The 26,569-nt window shown below is 46.8% G+C and overlaps 1 protein-coding gene across 2 annotated transcripts in view; it reads right to left on the bottom strand.

The window, feature by feature from the left end:
• The window catches only part of ERCC2 (ERCC excision repair 2, TFIIH core complex helicase subunit), a 76,541-nt gene that overhangs the window by 27,920 nt on the left and 22,052 nt on the right, over positions 1 to 26,569 (bottom strand). For both annotated transcript variants that reach the window (XM_068102524.2, XM_078778892.1), the window contains 3 exons: positions 24,086 to 24,182; positions 8,634 to 8,767; positions 8,215 to 8,383 (listed from right to left, as the gene is read on the bottom strand). In XM_068102524.2, coding sequence (XP_067958625.1) covers positions 8,215 to 8,383; positions 8,634 to 8,767; positions 24,086 to 24,182 — 400 coding nt within the window. The remainder of the gene's footprint in view (positions 1 to 8,214; positions 8,384 to 8,633; positions 8,768 to 24,085; positions 24,183 to 26,569) is intronic.

Here is a 26,569-nt window from a genome sequence, read left to right as displayed (position 1 = left end):
CAACAGATATGGGCCGCTGGTGGAAGTGCGGGTGGTAAAAGACAGGGAAACGCAACGGTCAAGAGGGTTCGGCTTTGTCACGTTTGCAAGCACAAAAGACGCCAGGGAGGCAGAGAAGAATTGGAATGGTAAGGATTTGGAGGGTCGGACCATAACAGTAGGGAAGGCATTTCGTAGGCGTCGAGAGGTCTACAGAAGAGGACCACTTGGCGGTAGTTTTGGTGTTGGCAGCAGCCGATATTACTATGGAGGCTCCCAGAGTTACGGCATCTCCCGAAAGAATGATTGGCAGAGGACTGGCCGAGAAGGAGACCGCCAGTCAGGTGACTGCTGGGACAAGGGGTCCCACCGTAACTGTTAGGAGTCCGGAGAAGTTGAAGCACTCTATATACGGCGGAGCCGCCGAGCCTGGGCTCCTATACGGGCTAACCGTGAACGCCACGTTCTTAAAAGGCGTCCCGGTAGGGAACGTTCCTGCACGGACTAACCGTGAACTCCGTTCTTAAAGGCGTCCATGTAATGAACTTTCCTCCCCGGACTAACCGTGAACCCCACATTCCTTAAGGCGTCCATGTAGTGAGTACTCAGCTGGGCCTCCATCCAAGAGCAACTAGAAGTTGTTGACGCTTGGTCTAGAGGGAATTACCTTGGAATCTCTGGGGGGTTTTGGTGAAAGTTTGTTGCTTTATTTTTGACATGCGATAATTGTGCCCGGGGGGAACTGATGATTTGGGGTATCGGGTTTGTTTATCAAAGTTGGCCGGCCCAGAAAGTTTTCGCGGGGTTCAAACTTTTTCTTGAAGGGGGGGGGGGGGGGGTGTTACGGATCCTGGATTTAGGTGAATTACTATTCATGTCAGTGCTTATTAATGTTTATTCTATTAACGGTTGTTGTGGTTAAATGGTTAGAGAGGCTCAGGATAACAGGAGACCGGAAACGGGATAGTGAACCGGAAGAAGAAAAACAAGACACGAGGTCCTGGAGAAGCGGCTATCTTCTTCTTGCTCGCCCAGCTCCGACGCGAGCGGTGTCGATATTGAGCAGCGTGGGGAACGCTGCGTTTGAAAGCCCGTCTGGCGAGAGGAGTTACCTGCGTGGGGTAATTACCGGTTACGCGTCAAGTTGCCGTGGGTTCGTGCACGGAACCAAGCGTCCGGCACAGTTCGCCTCAACGTCTACAAGGACGCGTACGGGTCGCACCTTGGGCCTCACGCACTTTGCGAGCCGCGCTTTGCTTTGCCCGCTTTGCTTTGCAAGGAGGTGTGCGCTGCAGCAGCTGTTCCCGGTACGCGACGTGCACGTTTGGAGCACGTCAGCCAGGGGTTCGTTCAACCGCCCGTGTGCGGAGAAGTCGACCTTCACCTTGGTCTGGAGGGGCCCAGAGACATTGTGAGGGACAGTGACCATTGAGGGGTCGTGAGTGGGGAAAGGGGGGAAATATATGAGATGGCCATCTGAGTAATATTGTTGATTGATTGTTGAGTGTGGTTGATTGATTGGGAATATATTATCCATTAATCCGGATCCTTGGTGTGGGGGTTTCTTATTGACTTGAATTGTTGTGTCTTTCATATTGATTGCGTTACGAAAGCGTATAAATCATATATCTTTCTGGCGGGGTCCCTCCCACGGTCCGGGGGTCACCAAGACCAGGTAGTTACCGGGAGGACCACGTAACAGTATTGACAAAATTATTGACATCTGAGACCTAATATTTGGTAGCACAGCCTTTGGACAAAATAATTAGTCAAGCGCTTACTTTTGCCATGAATGAGCTTCCCACAGCTCTCTGCTGGCAGTTTGGCCGACTCTTCTTGTGTAAACTGGTCCAGTTCTCCCAGATTTGAAGGGTGCCTTCTACCAACTGCTGTTTTCAGATCTCCCCACAGGTGTTCAATGGGATTTTGATCTGGACTCATTGCTGGCCACTTCAGAACAGTCCAGCGTTTTGTCTTGAACCATTCCTGGGTGCTTTTTGAAGTGTGTTTGGGGTCATTGTCCTGCTGCAAGACCCATGACCTTCGACGGAGATGCAGCTTTCTGACACTGGGTTGAACAATGTGCTCCATACTGCCTTGGCAATCTCATGATTTGATGATGCCATGCACACATTCAAGGTACCCAGTGCCAGAGGCAGCACAGCAACCACAAAACATCACTGAACCTCCTCCATGTTTGACTGTAGGGAAGGTGTTCTTTTCTTTGAAAGCCTCATTTTGTTTTCCATAAACATAGAGATAATGTGCTTTACTAAAAAGCTCTAATTTGGTCTTATCTGTCCACAGGACATTCTCGAGAAGGATTTTGGCTTGTTCAAGTGTGTTTTGGGAAACTCCAGTTGGGCTTTCTTACGTCTCTCTCTCAGCAGTGGGGTCTTCCTGGGTCTGCTACCATAGAACCCCCTTTCATGGAGTTCGCAACGGATGGTGAGAGTTGAAACCGTCGTACCTTGGGTCTGAAGGTCAGCTTGAATCTGTTTGGCAGTTGATTTAGGTGCTTTCTCCACCATTCGAACAATCCCTGGCTGCAATCTTCGATCATGTCTTCTCTTGCGGCCATGTCCGAGGAGTTTGGCTACAGTGCCATGGGCCTTAAACTTCCTGATAACATTGTGTATGGTGGACACAGGAATATCAAGGTCTCTGGATATGGACTTGCAGCCTTGCGATTGTACATGCTTGGTTACAATCTTGTGTCTGACCTCCTTAAACAATTCTCTGGTTTTCTTTCTTTTCCCCATGCTCATTGTGGCACACACAGCGACACAAAACAGCAGAAAGACTCCTTTTCTCTCTTCAAACTGGTTGAACGAGTGATTTTTATATTGCAGGCACCTGCAACATAATTATTTCTAAAACTTCTAAATCTAAAAGGTGCCAATAATATTGTCTGGGCCATTTTAGGATTTCTGTGTGGAATAAGCTAAGATTTAGTAATTTTTTCAGCTTTTTTTGTTTTGTTCCACTGCAAACCAAAGAAATACATATGTGGATACCAAAATATATTTTTTATTTCAACAATTTTCTGAAAGAAATGGTGTATTATTTGAAAAAAAAGTGCAAGGGTGCCAATATTTTTGGCCACGACTGTACATGCAGTAATTTCAGAAAGTATTCACACCCCTTGCCTTCTTCACATTTTGTTGTGTTACAGTCTGAATATAAAATGGGTGAAATTGAGATTTTTTTTGGCACTAATCTACACATAATACCCCATAATGTCAAAGTGGAATTTTTCTTTAGAATTTGTTTACAAATTAATTTTAAAAATGAAAAGCTGAAATGTCTCGAGTCAATAAGTGTTCAACCCCTTTGCGATGACATTCCAAATTGAGCTCAGGTGCATCCAATTTCCTTCAATCATCTTTGAGATGTCTCCAAAACTTGAATGGAGTCCACCTGTGGCCAATTAAATTCATTGGACACTATTTAGAAAGAAGCACACCTTTTTGAACAAAGTCCCACAGTTGACAGTGCATGTCAGAGCAGAAACTCTACCATGAAATCCAAGGAACTGTCCGTAAAACTCCGAGATATAATTGTGAGGAGGCATAGATCTAGAGAAGGGTATAAAACATAAAACGCTAAAGTCTTAAAAGTTCCCAAGGGCAATGTGAGCTCCATCATCAGGAAATGGAAAAAATGCAGAATGACCCAGACTCTTCCGAGAGTTGGCCGTCCGACCAAACTGAGCAACCGGGCAAGAAGAACCTTAGTCAGGGAGGTGACCAAGAACCCATTCTGACTAAACTACAGAGTTCCTTTGGTCAGGTGGGAGAACCTGCCAGAAGGACAACAGTCTCCACAACAATTCACAAATCTATGCTTTATGGGAGAGTGGTCTGACGGAAGCCACTCCTGAGAAAAAGGCACATGATGGCACGTCTGGAGTTTGGAAAAAGGCACGTGAAAGACTCCGAGAGGATACAACAAACAACAACAGGCATTTTAACGCCATTTTCCCTGCAAGAGCGGGGGTTAGCCTTGTGGTCCCCATTACAATCTTCTCCATTTTGTCCTATTTTCTGCATCTCCCCTTGTTAACCCCCTTGCCCGCATTCCTTCTTTGGCCATCTTCAGCCAAGTCTTTCTCGGTCTTCCCCCGTCCTCTACTTCCTTCTACATTCATTTCCATCACTCTTCTCAACCAGTCACTTTCATCCTTCCTCAACACATGACCAAACCATCTCAAACTGTTTCTCTTCACAGCATCAATCACAGGCTCTATTCCCATCATCTTACGCAATTCATCATTTGTCTTCCTCTCTCTCAACGATAATCCACACATACACCGAACCATTCGCATTTCCACCCTTTCCAGCCTTCGTTGCTGCTCCACGTTCATTACCCATGTCTCGCTCCCAAAAATCATAACACTTCTCACACATGCAGCATACACCTTTCCCTTCAGCTTCAACGACACTCCCCTCCTCATCAGCACGCCACTCAGTTCCCGAAACGTCTTCCATGCACATCTCACTCCAGCAACTGTTGCCGAGTCTGAGCCATCTTCTCCATTCAGCATGTCTCCTAGGTAACAAAATGTTTTCAAACCTTCCAGCTTCACACCATCTCCAAGATCCAACTCAACATTTCCTCCATCTGCAGCTCCCTCTGTGCACACCTTACACTTGAATGTAGCTGCCACACTGGTTAATGACCCTCTCAGACCACTACATTTTTGATGAACCCACTCAGCACACATTGTACATTGCATGGAATTCACTCCGCCACCCTTCCTGCACACAGCACACGGCCACTTCCCAGTTCTTTCCACCTCACCACATGCTTTACCACTTGCCATCACCTTCGTTTTTCCGATATGCACCTTCAGACCTTTTGTCTCCATACATTCCTTCCACTTGTTCATCTTCTCCTTCAGTCCATCCATACTTTCTGCAATCAACACCAGATCATCTAGATACAACAACTCCCACGGTAAACCCTCCTTTATGTTCCGAGCCAGCACCTCCATCACAGCTACAAATAGTAGTGGACTTAGTACCGACCGCTGATGCACTCCCACCATCACCTCAAACTCACCACTGTTCCCGTCCTTCGTCCTTACAGCTGTGCGCCCTCTTTTGTACATTGCCATCACGACTCTGATCAACCATTCCTCCACTCCTAACTTCCTCAATGCCCATGTCACTACTTCACGTGGAACCCTATCGAATGCTTTCCCCAGATCAACAAACCCAAGAAACAACTTCTTCCTCTTCTCCATTTACTTCTCCTGCAACTGCCCCACAATAAAAAGCACGTGTGTCGTTCCTCTTCCTGGCATAAATCCAAACTGCATTTAGTCAATCTTCACTTTCTTCCTTATCCTCCTCTCAAACACCCTTTCCAATACCTTCATTCCATGCTCCAATAACTTTATCGCTCGATACGAGCCACAGTCCAGAGGGTCACCTTTCCCCTTGCATAGAGGGACGAGGGTACTCGGTTCCCACTCCACTGGAATGCGGCCTTCTTTCACCACCAGATTGCAGATCTCTGTCATTCTCTTCACACCCCAATTTTCCGCTGCCTTCAACATATCTCCCACAACTCCCCGTTTTCTATTCTTCATTGCTATTATCGCTTCACCTTCCTTCTCGGTTATCTTCTCTGCTGGTCCTCAAACTGGGTGACTCTCTATGTTGCCATCCCATTCATTCTCTGCATTCAACAGCATTTCCATATATCTCTTCCATCTTCCTTTAATTCCATTTGGGTCCGCAACGATTTGTCCCACTTCATCCTTCAAGCAACTCACCCCTATCACATCACACCTCTCTTTCGCTATCTGCTTTGCAATCCTGAATACCGCTCTCTGACCCTCTTCCAAATCCAAGCATTCTCCGAACATTTTCCTACATGCCTCCTGCGCCTGTGCTACCTCTTTCTTTGCAGCCTTCTTGGCTGCCTGATAACTTTCATGATCTCCCTTTTCTGCCCCCACACCCTTCGCCTTCTGCCACTCCTTGAACTTCTTCCTCTTCTCGTCAATCTTCTTTCCAACTTCATCATCCCACCACCATGTTTCCGAGTGCCTCGGTGGTCCTTTTGTCCATCCAGATACCTCACCAACGCCTCCCAAAAGACTATCTTTCATTGACATCCAACCACTTCATCCTCTACCCTACTCAGCCTCTCTTTTAATGCCTCCCTCACTGTCACCTCTTTCAACCTCCACACCTTCATTCTCGGTTGATAATTCACCCGCCGAGATCTCTTCGCACCTTTCACCCTTATGTCGCAGACAACCAAGTGGTGCTGTAAAACAGCCTCCTCCCCCGGGATCACCTTTGTGTCCCGGAGGTGCCCCCTATCTCGCCTACGCACCAGCAGGTAGTCAACGGTTGTCGTCGACCCACCCGATGTGTGTGTAACAAGCTTATTATCCTCTTTCTGGAACTGAGTATTACAAATCAACAAATCATCTCCATCAGCAAACTCCAAAATCCGTTCACCTTCTCCATTTCTCACACCATATCCGTAACCCCCATAAACTCCCTCAAAACCGTCCATACTCCTTCCCACGTGTCCATTTAGGTCTCCTCCTACCACAACAACTTCCTCATCTTTCACGTTTTCTATCAGCTTCTCTATTGCACACCAGAACTTGTCCTTCTCTTCATCGCTCCGACCAACCTGCGGAGCATATCCTGAGATGACGTTCACCAAGAGCTTTCCAATCATCATTTTCACCATCATGAACTTTTCACTCACTCTAGTCACACTCACCACACTGTCTACAAACTCCTCAGAAAACAGGACACCAACACCATTCATGCCTTCTGGCCACCCTTGCCACACAAACTTGTATTTCTGTCCCTGCCGACCCTTCACCATTCTCACACCACTTCCCTTCCATCTCGTCTCCTGCACACAACATATGTCCACTCTTCTTCTGACCAATACTTCCACCACTTCTCCTGATCTCCCTGTCATTGTCCCTACATTCCATGTCCCAAACCTCAGAAACCGATCTCCACGTCGGGCATCAGACGTTTAGTCGTCATAAATGGAGTGATTTCCACCCTTGCTTCGATCGGGTTCCCCATCTTGAGTTTTGACGAGAGGGAGTGGGGTCCCCCACGGGATACTTCGGGCTGTACCCTGCCGATATGTAGTCGTAATTGGCATGGTTCTCTTTTTGAGGCAATGTTTTTATGGCCGGATGCCCTTCCTGACGCCAACCCTTTTAGTCGCCTCTTACGACACGCAGGGATACGGTGTACCTATTCGAAACCGGGGTACACACCGGGTAAAGACTCCGAGAGGATGAGGCGAAATATTCTGTGGTCTGATGAGACAAAAATTGAATGATTTGGCCTGAATGCAATGTGATACATCTGGCGGAAACCAAGCACAGCTCATCACCAATCTAACACCCTCCCTACTGTGAAGCACAGTGGTGGCAGCATCATGCTATGAGGATGCTTTTCAGTGGCAGGAACTGGGTGATTTGTAAGGACAGAGGGAACAATGAATGGAGCCAAATACATGAAAATCCTTGAGGAGAACCTGCTTCAGACTGCAAAAGACCTTAAACTGCTGCAAAGATTTATGTTCCAACAGGACAATGATCCCAAGCAAACAGCCAAAGCAACATTGGAATGGCTTCAGAACAAGAACGTGAAAGTCTTCGAGTAGCTCAGCCAAAGCTGAGACTTGAATCCCATTGAGAATCTGTGGAAAGACTTGACGATTGCTGTTCACCGACGCTCCCCATCCAACTTGGCAGAGCTTGAGCAAATATGAAAGGAAGAATGAGAGACACTCCCCAAATACAGATGTGTAAATCTGATACAGACGTAGCCAAGAAGACTTGAAGCTGTAATTGCTGCCAAAGGCACTTCTATAAAGTATTGACTCAGGGGATTGAATACATTTACATTGGTATTTCATTTTTATTATCTTGCAAAAATATTACTATAATTATAATAATAATTATTCTTTTGCAAAAAAATACGCCAGAAGAGCCTTTTTTAATTAAATTGTTCCTGGCTAACTACAGAACTGATTTGTTTCCCACAGACAGGTTTATGTGTGACGGGCATTTCCTATTGGCCAGGATGCCTGCAGCAAGAGCTGGTGTGGTTCTTGATTCCTGGTACCCACTACAGTAATGGTGTGATCTCAACTATATATACTGTATATACACAAAGACAGATATATAGATAGATAGAAAAAATAAATAGGATTGAAAAATGTATAACGTACCGGAGTGGCTTTCGCTCAATGCAAACTTTATCATAAAGTTCCTTAAGGAATGCCAATGGACTTTCTGCCTGCACGTGGTTGACACGTAGTCGGGACTTCAGATACTCGACAAAGCGCTTCAAGAAGCCCACAAAGTGCTCCCCTGTGCGAATGCTGCCTGGAACAGTTTCTGCCAAATGCAAGCAGATGGGATGGAAGGTGTGAGGATGAGACCGGGTAGTAATTTGAAAGGGATGACACCGGCTGTAAAACAATATGAAAATAGGCCAAGGTGCACAGATTCAAGTGGAATGCTGTATAATAAAAAAAAGGAAAAGAAAATGTAAATAAAAGGCGTTAAAAATTTCCCAATCAAAAATAGGTGTAAGAGCAATAGGGAAATCAGTGCACGAATGCTCGTGAATAAACATCTAAAATACCTTTCAATATATCATCAGGTAAAATGGGATTGGCCATGTAGACGTCAGTTTCTCTTGCCACACTGGCCTCCATCAGTCCTTCCACCATGCGCTGGTACTCCTCACGCAGTTTCATTGCATCAGTCTCTTTTATTCTGCATAATGTATGACAATAGGCATCAGCAATAATAATGTTAATGATTAAATTATGGCTGGACAAAAATTGATAGCGGTCACATTAATAGACCGCTGCAATGCAAGAAAGTACATTTCGTTTTGCTTTTTTTTACCTCCGCCACCGAAGGTGGATGGAGATTATGTTTTCACCCTTGTCTGTCTGTGAACAGGATATCTCAAAAATTTGAGGATGGATTCCGCAGACATTTTGTGGAGATGTTGGGTGTGTGACAAGGACGGAATGATTAGATTTTGGTGAAGATCCAGATCTGGATCAGAGAATTTTAAAGTGATTCTTCACAATTCACAGGACTAAAACCAATATATAGTTCACTAAACATCTTCAAAAGTTATGGACGGTTTTGGAAGAAATTTGGTGGACAGGTTGGGTGTGTAAAAAGGACGAATCGATTCGATTTTGGTGAAGATATGAATCCAGATCGGGAGATGAGAATTTTAAAATGTATTTAAGTGATTCTTCACCATTATGACAAAACTCATTTGGACGAATTATGATAAAACTAGGTGGATGAGTTAGTCAGATGACAAGAACAAGCTAAATCGACTTTGGTTCAGGTCTAGATCCAAATCCAGCCCATCAGTGGGATACAAAACGTACATTGTTCAGCCTGGCGGAGGTAAGTGCTCTACGGAGTGCTGTTCTAATCATTTTCTTGTTATGTTGAAGTCATTCAGCTTGTTGGAATAAAAATACAAGAGTTTGGGAATGTTGAAGTTTCAATTCAGTGACCCAACACTGAGATAGGTGTATAACTCCAACAAGCCAAAGACGTAAACTGTGCATCTCTAAAGTTAAAAAGGTGAAGGGAGAAAAATGCATTATTTATTTATGTACAGAAGCCAAGGCTCGTAATGAAACTGTTAGACAAGACAAACACAGCCACATAGATTGTAGGAAGTGACGTCACTTCCCAGGGCCCTCTGTGTACCAGAGATGCCACAACAATGGTGCTGCCTTTCTCAACGCACTAATCCGGGCAGTTCTGAACGAGGAATCTCCTCCTCCCTTGAGCAAATGTTTGGTTTCTTTAAATGCTGAATGGAGGACTTTGCTCGGAGGTTATAATGCAAATTCATTTTATATTTTTACGGCTTTTCCATTCAAAATTTAGCAAGTCAGTTGTAAAAGGAGATTTCTCCAAAAGCAGACTCCACATTCAATCTCAATGGCCTAATTTACCAACACTAGGGCATGCCCGTACTATATATAAGCTAGGACGTGCCCGTACGTGGGTGCCCGTTCCTTGCCAAAAAAAAAAAAAAAAAAAATTTGTGTAGGGGTGTGTGTGTGTAAACATCCTAGGGCGTGCCCGTACGTGGGTGCAAAAAAACATGCGTGCAAACAACAACAACAAAAAAAAAACTTTGAAACCACGTGGCAGTAACGACCACAGAACCCCCCCCCCCCCTCTATTTACATGAATGGTTTGGTCCATTCGCAACGACCACAGAACCCCCCCCTCTATTTACATGCAATGGTTTGGTCCAAAGCGAACGGTTTGGTCCATTCGATGTGATTCGATGATTCGATGTGAATGGTTTGGTCCATTCGCAACGACCACAGAAACCCCCCCCCCCCTCTATTTACATGAATGGTTTGGTCCATTCGCAAAGCCAAAGCGAACGACCACAGAACCCCCCCCTCTATTTACATGAATGGTTTGGTCCATTCGCAAAGCCAAAGCGAACGACCACAGAACCCCCCCCCCCCCCCCTCTATTTACATGAATGGTTTGGTCCATTCGCAACGCCAAAGCGAACGGCGAACGGCTAAATCGCCATAGCTCGGTAAGTACTTGTCCGATTAATTTCAAACCTTGAAAAGGCACATCCTCGGGTCCCCAGCAATATACCTGGCAAGTTTCAAGTATATCGGACCGGTAGTTGTCGAGAAACAGCGGTCACAGACAAACGTACAGACGTACAGACGTACAGACGTACAAACGTACAAACGTACAGAGATTACTGGAATTATAGATAGACAAGAGTTTTTATTATTATTTTAACCAAAAATCATTGTTAAAGCAATAATCACTTTCAAAAAGACTTTCCACTTCTCACCAAAGTCTAAACTTCACCAAGCAAGGTAAATTGCCAATAAAAAGCTCACCTTCTACAATTACCAAAAAATAAAGGCAATGCAATTGTAACTAGAAAGCATCTGAAAATGCAAAGCCTGTCCATGTATTCGTATTCGTACTTCGTCTTCTTCCATTTGCTAAACATGACAAAAGCTAAAAAAAGAAAAAATAAATTTGACGGTTTTGGGCAACTTTGATATTTTGACCTCAAAAAACAATACACTTCAGTGACCCAATATGCAAACCATGCTCAAATTTCAAGTCAATCAGATGGAAATTGATGATCGTGACCTTGACATTTGACCTTTTGATCTCAAAACAATCAGCTTCCAGAGTTTTATTGGCGAACCAATTCAGTGACCCAATATGCAAATTCTTAAAATTTCACGTCAATCAGATTAAAATTGACGATTTCATGTGACATTGACCTTTCGACGGAATTACGAATTTGTAATTACATTAATGAACAGGATTATGAATAATTACATTAATACATGTGGAAAAATACGTATGTATGTGTCATATATAATATATATATATATATATATATATATATATATATATATATACATATATATATATATATATATACATATATATATATATATACATATATATATATATTGTTATGAATTTGGTAGAGCAACATCTAGAGCTAGGTAGATCTGAATAGGTAGGTATTCGGCTGTCGTGACAGGGACTCTACATGTAATAAGTTCTTGATGTTTAGGCGTTTGTCAGGGGAAGATGTATGATTGTGGACCTACCTGGAGGTTCGAGTGTTAAATAGTGAGGGATTAAAGGTAACGCCCCTGTGAGTCTCACCTAGTAGTCAAACCTTTGTCCATTATGGCACTGCAAACCACATAAACATTAGTTAGGTCCTTAGCGCAACATTAAATAATTCCTTTCCCTGACAATGACTTCGGAATAAATGGACAGGAAACCAGGCCAAAAACACCGCCACAATTGGCCGCCACCGTTTACACCTCCAAGGCCTACAAACCTCGCCTGGCACGTGTTATAACACAAGCACCGCGGGGTCGGGGACGGGAGAGTGGAGCATGCCGCAGAGGGCGTGACCTGGGCGAGCCGGCGAGTTGGGAGGCTATGATTGGCTGAGGAGTGCGCCAATGTGACGTCATCGGCCAGAGATATTAGCGACGGTCGGACGCCATTTCGCGGCAGTTCGCAACAGTTCGTGAGCAGTTCGCAACAGTTCGTGAGCAGTTCGGAGCAGTTCGTCGGAGTTGGCAGTTGGCACCGAACAGTTGGCACTTGGCTGCCAGCACTCCCAAAAGAGAGTCGAGTCAAGTGGAGTTCGCTTGCTTTGTGCAGCTTACGTTGAACCTTTGGTGCACGGACCTTGTGGAGATCGACCTCGTGTGGAGCCGCTGGCCTGCGTCGGACGCGTGGTGCTTGGAGCGAGGCCTTGTGGAACTTGGAGCGAGGGACCTCGTGGTGTGCGATCGGGGCTTGTGGAACTTGGAGCGGGGCCTCGTGGGTACATCGGGGCCGAAAGGAGCCGGGTGTTGGACGGCGGTCACCAAGACGACAAGGACGAGATAAGGCCGTACCCGCGAATACACTGTGCATAAACCAAAAAGACGTGTTATTTTCGTATTCACCTCCCTCGTATCGTGTTTGATATCTGTTGTGTCTGGGATCCCAATTTAAGCTTATTCGATTTATTAGTATTACCGGCGCGGGCTTTTTCACTGTCTTTACTTATAAATAATAAATCCTTATATTATTTTCTGTATATATCTGAACGCAGTTTTCCTGGGTGTTTCATTTTAGTAGATAAGGCGGCGGGCGGAGCTTTGCTGTGTCTGCCATTCCGCGCGTTTAACTTTGTGTTGAGCTTTAATCCGCCATTGAGTTTTCGCCTCGGGAGTGTAAAGTCTCGCAAATCGGCCATCCGTAACTGTGGTGTTAATCACGGTTGCGTAACAAGTGGTGTCAGGAGTGTAGGATTTGAACCCGTCGGACAAATTTTTTTTGTCCGCGGCGAGACATCGACACGGTCGGGTGTACATTGCGCCCGACGTTCGAACGCAAGATTTTTATAGTCGAGGCGGAGAAATTTAATAATCAATCGGGCAAACGGAGCGCGATATCGCGTCTTCGTCAAATTTAAATTGTTTCAGGAATTATTAAAATAAATACGCGCGCGGGAAACAATCTTCCGGAAAGCGGATGTCGGAAATTGATGAGATGGAAGTACGCAGCGAGGCCTCCGTCAGCGTCGGGAGTGAGCCGGAAATAGGGGAATTAGATGTCGAGGTGAGCCTTGGAACCTCCCCCGTCCCGAGCACCAACTTATCCTTCTCCCCCACCGGGGAGTCGGGAGCAGTAGGAACGGCCCCGACAACCGACCAGATGTTGGGTCAATTGCTTCGAAAAATTGAAGGAATGGAAAAGAACAGTGAGCGAGCCAGTTGGGGAATAAATGATAAAATTGACGGGCTGGAAAATAAAATGAGTAAGGAGATGGGAGGAATGGAAAGAAAAATGGAGTCCCAGGGGAAGGAATGTAGGGAAGGAATGAAGGGAATGAGTGATCGATTGGAGGAACAAATTGAAGGGATGGAAAATAAAATGGAGTCGCAGGGGAAGGAATGGAGGGAAGGACTGAAGGACATGAGTGACCAAATTAATGGATTGAAAGGGGAAATGAATGCTCAGAACGAGCAATTGGAGAACAGAATTAATGCCCAAACAAAAAAACATGGAGGGGCAAATGGATAGATTGAAGGAGGGTTTGAAAGAACAGATCGAAGGGATGGACAGCAAAATTGAGGGATTGGAGGGAAAAGTGAATGAACGAATGAATGAACAAATGAAAGAGAGGAATGAAAAATTGGAAGGAAAAATTGGGGAAATGGCACAACAGCTGGGGAAAGGAATTGAGGGCATAGAAGGGAGTGTGCAAAACCAAATTACGGGCAGACTGGGGGAATTGGAGGATAAAGTAGAAACTAGAGGGGGGGAGATGGAAAAAGCCATAGGGGTGGCAAGTGAATCGATACGGACAGAATTAATGTCAAAAATAGAGGAGGGCGTGACCCAGGCTGTCCGGAGGGGGGAAGCGTTGGAGGGTCGAATTGATAAAGCAAATGGGGACCTGGAAGGCTATCGGGGCCGGGTGGATGCCAGAATGCTACAGCAGAGTGAGGAATGGGGACTGCTCAACCGACAGGGGGGCAAATTGGCCGAGGAGGTGAGGGGGTTGGAAACCCGCATAAAAGAGCAGGAGCAAGGGTTAATTGAGAAAGGCCTGTGGGGGCCACTAATGGATAATGAAAGGGTGAGTGATTTTATGCAGGAGCGACTGGAGATCTGGGACAATACCATCAAGAAGGAGGTTGGCCGGGTTCAAGAGAGCCTGAAGGAAGAGGTGAGTAGGTCGGTTAAACATCTTCAGGACCAGATTAAGGTGACCCAGGAGACCCTCACCACGAGCCACATTTGGACACCAGAGGCTCCGAAACGGAATACCCAGTTGGGGGGGTGTTTTGGCCCCGGACTGGATTTGGACAGAGAGGAATCGGGGAATAGAGTCTCTGGAAAAACAATCCCCCTCGTACATTTTGACGGATCAGGGAGCCTCGAGGCTTTCCTGACACAATTTGAGTGCGTGTCTCAGCTCAATGGTTGGGGAGAGCGGGAGCGCATGGGGAATCTGGTGGCGACACTGCGGGGGTCAGCCGCCGACGTGTTAAACGTAGTCCCAGAGGGAATATTGACCAGCAAGGCCATTTGTGAGGCCTTGAATAACAGGTACGGGACAGGCGCAAGGTGCGACCTGGTCAGGGCACAGCTGCTGCATCGCAGGCAAAAGCCTAATGAGACGTTGCAGGAGCTGGCCCAGGATATATACCAATCTGTGAGGATAGCATACAGGGACCTACCAGCACAGGCGTGGGACAAGCTGGCGATAGAAAAATTTATGGCGGCTCTCCCTGATCCTGAGGTCCGGACGTTGGTGGAGTTACAGGACCCACCCACGGTGCACCGGGCAGCGGAATGCGCGGCGAGACTGACCTTTTTGAGAAGGTCGAACCGCGCATCGGAGAGGGCACCTGTGACGGTACGGCAGGCCGAGGTGCGGGATCAGGAAAAGCCAGAGGATGACATCGGGCGAATGTTAAGGGGAATCAGCCGCCAGCTGACAAATTTGATGGGGGGACAATTTGCAGGGAGCGAGTCACGACAGGGTGGTCCAGGTTGGCCATCGGGACGGCCTGATTTTTATCGGGCTGGGCCGGGAGAAAGGGGGGCTCCGCCTGGCTACCAGAGGGGTCCGTTCTTGGGGACTTGTTTTAGATGTGGGAGAAGAGGGCACAGTCAGAGGAATTGTCGGCAACCATATGGGCCCCCACCTCCTGACAGGCTTCGCAGTCCAGAAAGGAGGGGGCCCCCAGTAGGTCCACAGGTGCCAGACAGAGGACCACCACCTCCGCCTGGGCCAATAGCGGTAGAGTGTGCGGGAAACTAGAACGAGCCGAGCATACGGGGCCATGCTCGGCTGGCAAGTGTGTGGAGAAGCGCCCTCCTTTGGTGGAAGTAGTGAATTGCGGACAAATTGGCACAGGTAATCTAAGGGTTAGATGCAAAATTGAGGGAGAATTTTGTGAGGCTGTGGTGGACACTGGAGCCAGTGACACCATTATCAATCCGGGTGTGCTAGACCAGAGTGCTGGAGGCTGGGACAAAATTGATAGGGTAGAAGGACACAGCCTTCAACTGGCTACGGGGGCAACGGCACCAATGTTGGGACGCGGAGTGGTGAGGATGGAGTTGGGTGGCCTGGGGGTCAGCGTGGTTGTGTGGGTGGCGGGGGTGTGCGATCAGTGTCTGTTGGGACTGAGTTTCCTGGTGGAACATGACTGCCAATTAGACCTTGGGCGTGGTCATATGTGGTTGGGCACCGAGAGGCTGCAGTTAATGGGACTGGGGGATGACGAGGAGGTGCAGGGGACGTGGCTGGAGGTGCCGCGCACTGTGACCGTGCCTCCCAGGTCCGAGAGTCGTGATGGCAGAGTTAGCAGCAGGTGCTCAACCCATTGGCCAGCTGGGGCTAGTGGAGTCGTGGTCCTCGCAGGGGACGGAGGAATTAATGGTGGGTCGCACCCTCGTAGACACCCGTGGGCCTATGCTGGCAGTCAGGCTGCTCAACTTGTCCGACAGCCCCCGCACTATAAGGGGCGGAGCCATCGTAGCCAAATGCAGTAGTGTAGTAGAGGTCACCGGAGGAGGTGGATCCACATGCTTGCCAGTACAGCCGGAAGGAGGGCAAAATTTGGGGACATGTAAATTGGAGTTGGGAGGCTCCGGAGTGGATTGGAAGGGTGAGGGGGAAATTAGGTGTGGTGGATGACACTCTTGAACCTGACCAACCTGCAACTACCTGCACTTGAGGTGAGTGTTTTGAGGAGTACTGTCCCAGGCTTCAGGATTTGCTTTGGGAAATTGGGGACATGTAATTTGGAGTTGGGAGGCGGGTGAGAGTGATGACATGGCCGGTGAGGGGATGGAATGGGAGCCACAGTGTCTTGTGGGTGGCGTATGTTTTTGTATTGTGGTTAGGTGTTTTGATGTGGTCGTGAGAGTGGAACCTGGAGAGTGAGTGATGATTATTGGAGATAATGAGGGGCGATACTTGTGCTTTTGGAAATGTGCTTTTGGAAATGTGTGATGGTTTAAATGTGAACTGGGGGATTTCACATGTGGCAGGCCATGGCAAGCCTTGTAACACCTTTTACACCAAGAATTGTACTGAATTGTGCTGAGTTGTGTGGAGAATTGAATGGCAGCGGGGGAGGAAGTGTGTTTTGGGGTCTTGTGGGTGGGGAAGGTGTGTGTGTCTGCAGGTACAGAGCAAGCTCTGAGGAGCGATGCCTGCGGGCCCCCCTCTGCGGCAATTACCCCTGGCAGCCGGTGGTAACTGGAAATTGGAGCTCGTCGGTGGAGGGTCTGGTTGGGCGCCGCGGGGTGAGGAAGTCCCCCGGTGACCCGTGTTGCTGCGCGAAAGCAGGAGGCAAAGGAGCCTGGGGTGTGTGGAGACCCTCACCGGCGAGGTAACGGCGGAAAGGGGCTGTTGGGCTGTCACGGGGCCAAGAGGTAAAGGGGGGGGGGGGGCAATGAACTTGAAAGTCGGTTGACTTGTTTTTGGGACTGCGGGCACCACAGCCTGATGCGCCCCCACCATCTTTTTGTGCGGTACCTCCCCGCTGCCTAGTTGAGGAATGCACACACACGTGAATGACATCAATGCCATGGTCCTGCAGGGGGTGTATTGAAATAAGTGCTTTGTTGATTTTTGAAATGCCTTGATGACCTATGGAATGAGAATGAGTGGTTAAGGGGTCTGTGTTGCATGAATGTGGGCGAAATCCACCGAGCCGTGTCACTCACCTGTAACATCTGGACAGGGCCCGTGGAAATTTAGGGGGATGCATTGGGGATGGCCCCGCAGGTAAGGTTGTGTCTTGTGGCATCCACCGGGGGACGCGGTCTGTAGACCGGGGTATGTACAAAGGTTAGAGTTTTGAGTTTTGGAAAGATGGTTAAGTTTTGTGGTTAAGTTAGTGTTGTGTGTTGTTTGTTTCCTCCCTCCACAGGAACAACGAAGAAAATGTACATACTTGCATGATGGTTAAGGGGTTCAGCATGTTAAGGAAGTGTAGGTAGGTAGTCCGACTCACTTCCCACAGCCCTTCCTGATTTATTTCATAGGTTAATTAAGTGTGTGACAGTAAGTGTTAAGGCTGGAATGGTAGAGCCTGCGGTGAACCTTGCAGGAGCTACGGTTCCAGGGGGGGGGCTGTGTTATGAATTTGGTAGAGCAACATCTAGAGCTAGGTAGATCTGAATAGGTAGGTATTCGGCTGTCGTGACAGGGACTCTACATGTAATAAGTTCTTGATGTTTAGGCGTTTGTCGGGGGAAGATGTATGATTGTGGACCTACCTGGAGGTTCGAGTGTTAAATAGTGAGGGATTAAAGGTAACGCCCCTGTGAGTCTCACCTAGTAGTCAAACCTTTGTCCATTATGGCACTGCAAACCACATAAACATTAGTTCGGTCCTTAGCGCAACATTAAATAATTCCTTTCCCTGACAATGACTTCGGAATAAATGGACAGGAAACCAGGCCAAAAACACCGCCACAATTGGCCGCCACCGTTTACACCTCCAAGGCCTACAAACCTCGCCTGGCACGTGTTATAACACAAGCACCGCGGGGTCGGGGACGGGAGAGTGGAGCATGCCGCAGAGGGCGTGACCTGGGCGAGCCGGCGAGTTGGGAGGCTATGATTGGCTGAGGAGTGCGCCAATGTGACGTCATCGGCCAGAGATATTAGCGACGGTCGGACGCCATTTCGCGGCAGTTCGCAACAGTTCGTGAGCAGTTCGCAACAGTTCGTGAGCAGTTCGGAGCAGTTCGTCGGAGTTGGCAGTTGGCACTGAACAGTTGGCACTTGGCTGCCAGCACTCCCAAAAGAGAGTCGAGTCAAGTGGAGTTCGCTTGCTTTGTGCAGCTTACGTTGAACCTTTGGTGCACGGACCTTGTGGAGATCGACCTCGTGTGGAGCCGCTGGCCTGCGTCGGACGCGTGGTGCTTGGAGCGAGGCCTTGTGGAACTTGGAGCGAGGGACCTCGTGGTGTGCGATCGGGGCTTGTGGAACTTGGAGCGGGGCCTCGTGGGTACATCGGGGCCGAAAGGAGCCGGGTGTTGGACGGCGGTCACCAAGACGACAAGGACGAGATAAGGCCGTACCCGCGAATACACTGTGCATAAACCAAAAAGACGTGTTATTTTCGTATTCACCTCCCTCGTATCGTGTTTGATATCTGTTGTGTCTGGGATCCCAATTTAAGCTTATTCGATTTATTAGTATTACCGGCGCGGGCTTTTTCACTGTCTTTACTTATAAATAATAAATCCTTATATTATTTTCTGTATATATCTGAACGCAGTTTTCCTGGGTGTTTCATTTTAGTAGATAAGGCGGCGGGCGGAGCTTTGCTGTGTCCGCCATTCCGCGCGTTTAACTTTGTGTTGAGCTTTAATCCGCCATTGAGTTTTCGCCTCGGGAGTGTAAAGTCTCGCAAATCGGCCATCCGTAACTGTGGTGTTAATCACGGTTGCGTAACAATATATATATATATATATATACACAGTGAAACCTTGACTTACGAGTTTAATTCGTTCTGTGACCGAGCTCGTAACTCAATTTGCTCGTTTCTCAAATTAAATTTCCCCATTAAAATGAATTGAAATGCTATTAATCCGTTCCAGCCCCCCAAAAACCACACCAATTTTTTTTGTTACGTGTTTTTAAATAAGAAAAATGTACTTTATAAATAACAAATAATGTATAAACAAGCACGACCTCGTATATACTGTACATAATAAAAGAGAATGTAAAGAAATAAACTGGTTTTATTAAGTGTATTTACTCACACTCCTCACTGTATTTACTCACTGTATTTACTGACACTGTCAACCACACAAACAACAACTTCTCCATCTCTTCATGGACAGAGGTCAGGAGCTTTGAAAGAATCTTAACGCCCTTGGCTGGCGTTATAGCCTTTATCGACTCCTTCTGCTTCAAAATCGTACATATCGTAGAAGTACTATGATCGTACTGCCTCGCCAAGTCGACAACACGCACACCTCGCTCATGTTTTTCGACGATTACGTGTTTTATATCCAAGCACATCATCCTTTTCTTCTTCTCAGCACTGCCCTTGGCACTCAATTTCTTAGGACCCATGGTTAAAACTAAGAAATTTTCCAAAATAAACAAAATGCGAAAACAAAGCAACAGCGATACGGCAGAGATGCTTGCACGGCAAGATAACCACGTGACCTGAACGCTCGCTGGGCCACCTAGTGGCGGGTGGCGTAAGCTCGCTCGCTCGTAACTCAGATCTAGGCTCGCATCACAAAGCAAAAAATCGACCGAGCGACGGCTCGTATCTCGGAAAACTCGTAAGTTGGTGCACTCGTTAGTCAAGGTTTCACTATATATATATATATATATATATATATATATATATACATATATATACATATATATATATACATATACAGTGGTACCTCGGCTTACGAGTTTAATCCGTTCCGTGACGGAGCTCGTAAGCCAAATCGCTCGTAAGTCAAAGCAAATTTTCCCATTCAAATGCATTGAAATGCTATTAATCCGTTCCAGCCTCAAAAAAAAAACACCAATTTTTTTTGTTAGGTGCTTTTAAATAACAAAAATGTACTTTATAAATAACAAATAATGTATAAACAAGCACGACCTCGTATATACTGTACATAATACAAGAGAATGTAAAGAAATAAACTGGTTTTATTAAGCAGAGGAGAAGAGCATGCCAGGTGAGGTGTGCGTGTTGTCGACTTGGCGAGGCAGTACGATCGTACTCCTTCTACGATATGTACGATTTTGAAGCAGAAGGAGTCCATAAAGGCTATAACGCCAGCCAAGGGCGTTACGATTATTTCAAAGCTCCGGACCTCTATCCATGAAGATATGGAGAAGTTGTTGTTTGTGTGGTTGAAGGAGAAGCAGCTCGCAGGAGATACCGTGACCGAGAGCATCATGTGTTTGAAAAGATTGAAACTCGGATATCGAGCACGGACCACGAGGTGTTTTTTCTTTTTTCTTAATCTCGGTTTCAGTGAACTTTTGCTCTGTGCTCACGTGTACTGTACCTGTACCTGTAATGGTACGTCAGAGGATGGCACCTGTTGTCATCATATTAAGTGCAAGATGTTCTGCATCGTAAGTTGGTACACCGTGGTCTTTCGGCGGTGTTTAAGCCGGCCGTCTTGGCTTCTGTCACCATTGGCATTGAGTCTTTCGATGTAGGTAGGTCGTTGTGTGCCGGTGCCTTGGCCGAATTCCTTCATTGCTGCATTGTTAGCTCACCTGGTTTTTTATACCACATCTTTGGTTATCGGACCAGCGAATGACGTCATCTCCTCCAAAGTATGGCTTATTCTCACTTGTCTTGGACGATCTTCTACTTCTAGCCTTCCACCGTGCATTTGGTGTCCACTGTACTTACTGTACAGTGCCTGGTAAAATTGATGTAATGGGTTTTTGACCGTCAACGCCATGAACCGTCATGAACCGTCATGAACCGTCATGAACCGTCATGAACCGTCATGAACCGTCAACCGCCATGAACCGCCATGAACCGTCAACGCCATGAACCGCTAACACTCAAAAGCCCATTTATCGCGCCTTATAAAGCAAAACGCAAACCGAAAGCCATGCCTCTCAAGCGAGGCGTGCTTCCGTGGTCACGTGATCCACAGGTGTAGCTCATTATACCCGCACGCGCGACACGTTTTGGCGGTCACGTGACCAGCCACTCTGGAGGCGGGGATCCCCGCCGATGACGTCACCGGCTGGAGCAAGGAGATTCCTCGATCATGTATTTCGACGATTGCGTGTTTTATATCCAAGCAGAGATGCTTTCACGGCAAGATAACCGCGTGACCGGAACCGGAAGCCACAACCGGAAAATTCAAAAAAATAAATTTTTTGAGCTCGTACATCGGATCTCGGCTCGTATCCCAAAGCAACAAACCGCCCGAGCGACGGCTCGTATCCCGAAAAACTCGTACGTTGGGGCACTCGTAAGCCGAGGTACCACTGTACATATATATATATATAATATTGTCGGAGTTGCGGGCAACGAGAGGTTAAAAACTTCTTGACTTGTTCAAGGCTCCTTTATTTCCCAAAGAACCTTTTTCCTGACCGGAACTCCTCTCTTTTTATATCCCCCATCACTTCCGCCCAATCCTCTTAAAGGGACATGGCTCCCACAACCGAGCGCACACCACGCCCATACCGTCAATAGTCCCACTGGTCCCATGCTAGTGAATTACGAACACCTCTATGGAGTATCCCCCACAACATATATATATATATATACACACACACACAACAACAACAACAACAACAACAACAACAACAACAACAACAACAACAACAACAACAGGCATTTAAAGGCCATTTTCCCTGCAAAAGTGGGGGTAAGCCTTGCGGTCCCCATGACAATCTTCTCCATTTTGCCCTATTTTCTGCATCTCCCCTTGTTAACCCCCTTGCCCGCATTTCTTCTTCGACCATCTTCAGCCAAGTCTTTCTCAGTCTTCCCCGTCCTCTACTTCCTTCTACATTCATTTCCATCACTCTTCTCAACCAATGACTTTCATCCTTCCTCAACACATGACCAAACCATCTCAAACTGTTTCTCTTCACAGCATCCATCACAGGCTCTATTCCCATCATCTTTCGCAATTCATCATTTGTCTTCCTCTCTCTCAACAATACTCCGCACATCCACCGAACCATTCGCATTTCCACCCTTTCCAGCCTTCGTTGCTGCTCTACGTTCATTACCCATATCTCGCTCCCATAAATCATAACACTTCTCACACATGCAGCATACACCTTTCCCTTCAGCTTCAACGACACTCCCCTCCTCATCAGCACGCCACTCAGTTCCCGAAACTTCTTCCATGCACATCTCACTCTCGCAACCGTTGCCGAGTCTGATCCACCTTCTCCATTCAGCATGTCTCCTCGGTAACAAAATGTTTTCACACCGTCCAGTGTCAATCATATGTGTGGGAAAATTGCATGCTCAGTCAGGGTCGCCCAGATAGCTCAGAGGGCAGAGCACTGGTACGGTTTTCCAGAGGACCTGAGTTCGATTCCTGGTCTGGGAATTGTAGTTTCCCCACATACAACAATTTAATTATTAATTTGTCTTCATATTCTCATAATAAAGCTTTGTTGAAAATTTGATGACAAGGGCTCACATGACAAGACAAGGGTATATTTGATGATGACAAGTTTGACGACAAGTTTGACAATTTGATGACAAGGGTATAAAAAGTTATGGCCCAGACAGACACACAGAAATGATTGCAAAACCCCATTGCTATGCTGCGTGGGGGACACGCTAACAAGCAACCATTGTTCCAGTTCTTAAGCAAGCTAGAGGCCAACATAAGGCTCAAATGAAATGGGATCTCCAATGCTTCCCTCAAATCTCTAAAACACGTGTGCAAATGGTCGTAAAGGATGGAGTCATGATGGACACAGCTTGCAACAGAGTGGAATGTTTGAACGTTGTCTTAGCCAAGAAGGCCCAACTCCTCAATCTTTCCCTACGCTCCAAATATTGCATCTTACAAGCTGATCCTTACAAGTAAGCTTTGCCCCTGTGAAAATGGAATGGTTTCCTGGCAAGCCAAGCACAATGCATTCTGGGTTCTGCCTTGGTCACTGTTCTCCAGACAAGCTCTTTATACTTACTCTTCAATAGATACATTGGGCTGATAAGATGGCATAGAGGTACACACACTCGCCTCCAAGCTGTCTATCCTGGGTTCGAATCCCGACCCTGATATAAACTGTTATCCCGGTGTTTCACAGGCAGGACGATTCATCATCGAGTGTGTCCTCCTTCGCATGGATGTTAAACGGGCATCCCGTCTGCTGGCATTCATTGGTGGACGTTAAAGATCCTATGTTGTCCTTCTCGAAGGTTGTTGTCCAGCACCATGACTAGATTACAAATTCCTGCTCTAACCAGCAGAGGACATTGCATCAGTGGCACAGCTGTGCCCTCAACCAATGATGCTACCCCTCAGCCTGTGAAACAAACGAAGAAGAAGAATGGATTCATCTCAAATATGAAGTCAGGACAATCTCACTGAAATTTTCACAAGCACTCGATAATGTCTGGTGTCCAGCATTCGGTATTCGATACTGCCAATGGCATCCGGGGTCTGGAGGACTCGCTCATTGTATGCAAGTGGCATGTTGCTCCAGATGGTTATATTTGTTTCCTGCTTTAGTATTGAAGGCAAGTACTTCCAAGGTAGTGTTGCGAAACCTATTAAATTGCCTCGTCTGAACAAACCACCTCTTTACTTCAATGGAAAGATTCTCTGCACCACTTCACCTTGCACCAGAAAGTTTCTCACTCCCATTACAGACAGGCTGTTCCTGCATTCCTGTTTGTAGATCCAAAAAATAAAGCTGGTAAAGCAAATCCCCTTTTTTTTTATTCTCTTATATCTCTTTGCTAAAGCCTAACTTATGCAAACACAGTAATAGGCTTGTTGAGACAAGTAATCACTCACTTCTCTATGGTGCTCTGCAGCATCTCGATGTTGTTGCTGCAGCGATCCAGCATTCTACGGTTGATGTTGACACTCAAGGAATCTATGCAGACATTATCTGAAAAAGGATTCCGTTACTTTACTTGAGACAAAATTCATGAATCACAACCTTCCATGTGCCCAATGTCAATAATAATTCATAATATTTGTGATAAAATTATTATAACAACATCGATTCTCAGGATACTAAACATGTGCAGTATTAACAATTTCAACACAACAAATTGCACTTTTAGTGACGAAGTAGCAGCACAATGACTGACAATTATTTGGATTATTGTGATGATAATCATTATCATAATTGTTAGGTCCAGTATAACAAACATGTCGTATAATGATTTCAATATAATGAACAGCAATGTTAGTGACCAGTTGCAGCATAATGATCAACACCTCGGAATAACAAACCATAGTATTAAGTAACAAGATTGACCACACTGTGGTCACAACCTCCGACACAAAATGTAAATTTTTCACCTCATCTGTCCACTCAACAACCTCAGCCATGCTGTTGAAGGTATTATACATTTCACCTGCGAGGGTCTTTACGGTTTGGTTCCAGACCCCCTAATATATTACACAACACTTGAAGACACCGTCATGTCCCCCCACCCCCAGCACCCTTGACCGCACTTCCAATAAAGACTTGACCCAAACAAAGCCAAGGAAATCTGTCAAAACAAACCTGGGCAGTGTATAACCAGCAGAGGCCGACAGGCCTGATGTCTTAGGCCCACCAGAAATCCAAAATGGCAGCCATAATATTTTGTCTGGGTGCCATGGTGGGTGGAGGTAAGCGACAAATGTGGGTGGGGTCTGGCATCTGTCCGACCAATGGGTGCACATTTCAAAAATCGACCCCCGACAAGAACAACAACAATCATGTGGAGCTCTGGTAGATCTGTGACATGTTGCAGGTAAGAACATGACCCATCAAGTCAGCAGAAATAAACAATGAACATCACAGCATCTGTGGGCAATGTGAATAACTTCAGGGCCTCAGATGGAATCTAGTTTACCCAAACATAGCAAAAGCAGGGGGAGGCTTGGCTTTTTGAGGATTAATCTTCCGGGATCAACATTGGTCATGGGCATTAAAGGTCAGTCGCACCACTCCTGGATTCATTCCCTTGGTGCTTTGACTGCGTGGTGTTTTACCAAGGCCACTTCTCACAACTAAAGTAATAACAATACTTATGCCCCCATTCCACTTATGCCGATTGGCCCCGATTAGCCCCGATTAGCCCCGATCTCCAGGTCAGGAGCGATCGGGACACTTTGGGAAAAAACTGGTCATCTACGCTGTATCTACGTCCTAAGTACGCTCCGATTACGATCACTATGCTGTAACCACGCTCATCGTGGGTAGATCGGGTCCCTGAAGACCCGATCGAAGCCGTTTAGAGCCGCTGTGTTCCCGCTCGCGTACGCTGTAACCACGATGCATTCCCGATCGCCGCCGATCTAAAACTGATCCAACGCCGATGCTGCCGATCTATTGCCGTTTCAACTACGTCATTCCCGACCAAACCGATCTAACTACGCTCTATTCCCGTCTTTAAGCCGACTAAAAAGCAGATTTCAGGTCCCGATCCATATAAATAGGGCCCGATTTGCTTGCCGATCATCAGTATCGTCGAAGACAGCCATGGATCAACATCAGAGAAATGGCCGTCTGCAGCTCGCTCTACTTCTCCAACAATATGCAATTAATGAAAGAAGAGCTGCTCAAGTGAGAAGAAGAATGAGAAGAAGAAGAAGAGCCCCTCAGTTCTGGGTCCGGCCATGGATGACAGAAGAAAGAAGATTGCAGTTTGGGCACTATGACCGCTTGATGAATGAACTGAAGCTGGAGGACATCAACTCTTTCCAGAACTTTGTGAGGATGCCACCTGCTCTCTTTGATGAAATCCTCCAAAGAATCACCCCCAGGATTGAGAAAGAAGATACCAGGCTGAGAAAGGCCCTACAACCTGGAATGAAGCTCACCATCACCCTGAGGCATCTGGCTACAGGAGACCTCTACCCAACTCTCTCCTACGACTTCAGGGTCAGCAGAAACACCATCGTCAAGTTCATTCCGGAGGTGTGTAAAGCCATCGTTGCAGAGTTCAAAGAAGAAATGGTGAAGTGCCCTACCACCCCAGAAGAATGGACAGAAGTCGCTGATGATTTCGAAAGTAAATGGAACATCCCTCATGTGCTCGGAGCTCTTGATGGCAAACACGTCGCCCTCAGATGCGCACCCAACTCAGGCAGCCTCTACCACAACTACAAGGGCTTCTTCTCGATCGTGTTGACGGCACTGGTGGACGCCGACTATAAGTTCTTGTGGGTGGATGTTGGTGGAATGGGACACATGTCAGATGCTCAGATTTTCAATGCTTCGGAGCTGAAAGAGTGCATAGAGAATGAAACCATTGGATTCCCCGACCCCCTGGCCAT

Source organism: Myxine glutinosa, chromosome 5 (genome assembly GCF_964187855.1).
Source record: "Myxine glutinosa chromosome 5, kmMyxGlut1.1, whole genome shotgun sequence".
Lineage (NCBI taxonomy): Eukaryota > Metazoa > Chordata > Myxini > Myxiniformes > Myxinidae > Myxine > Myxine glutinosa.
Note: the sequence above shows the minus strand (reverse complement) of the source record. Positions and strands in the feature narration are given on the sequence as shown.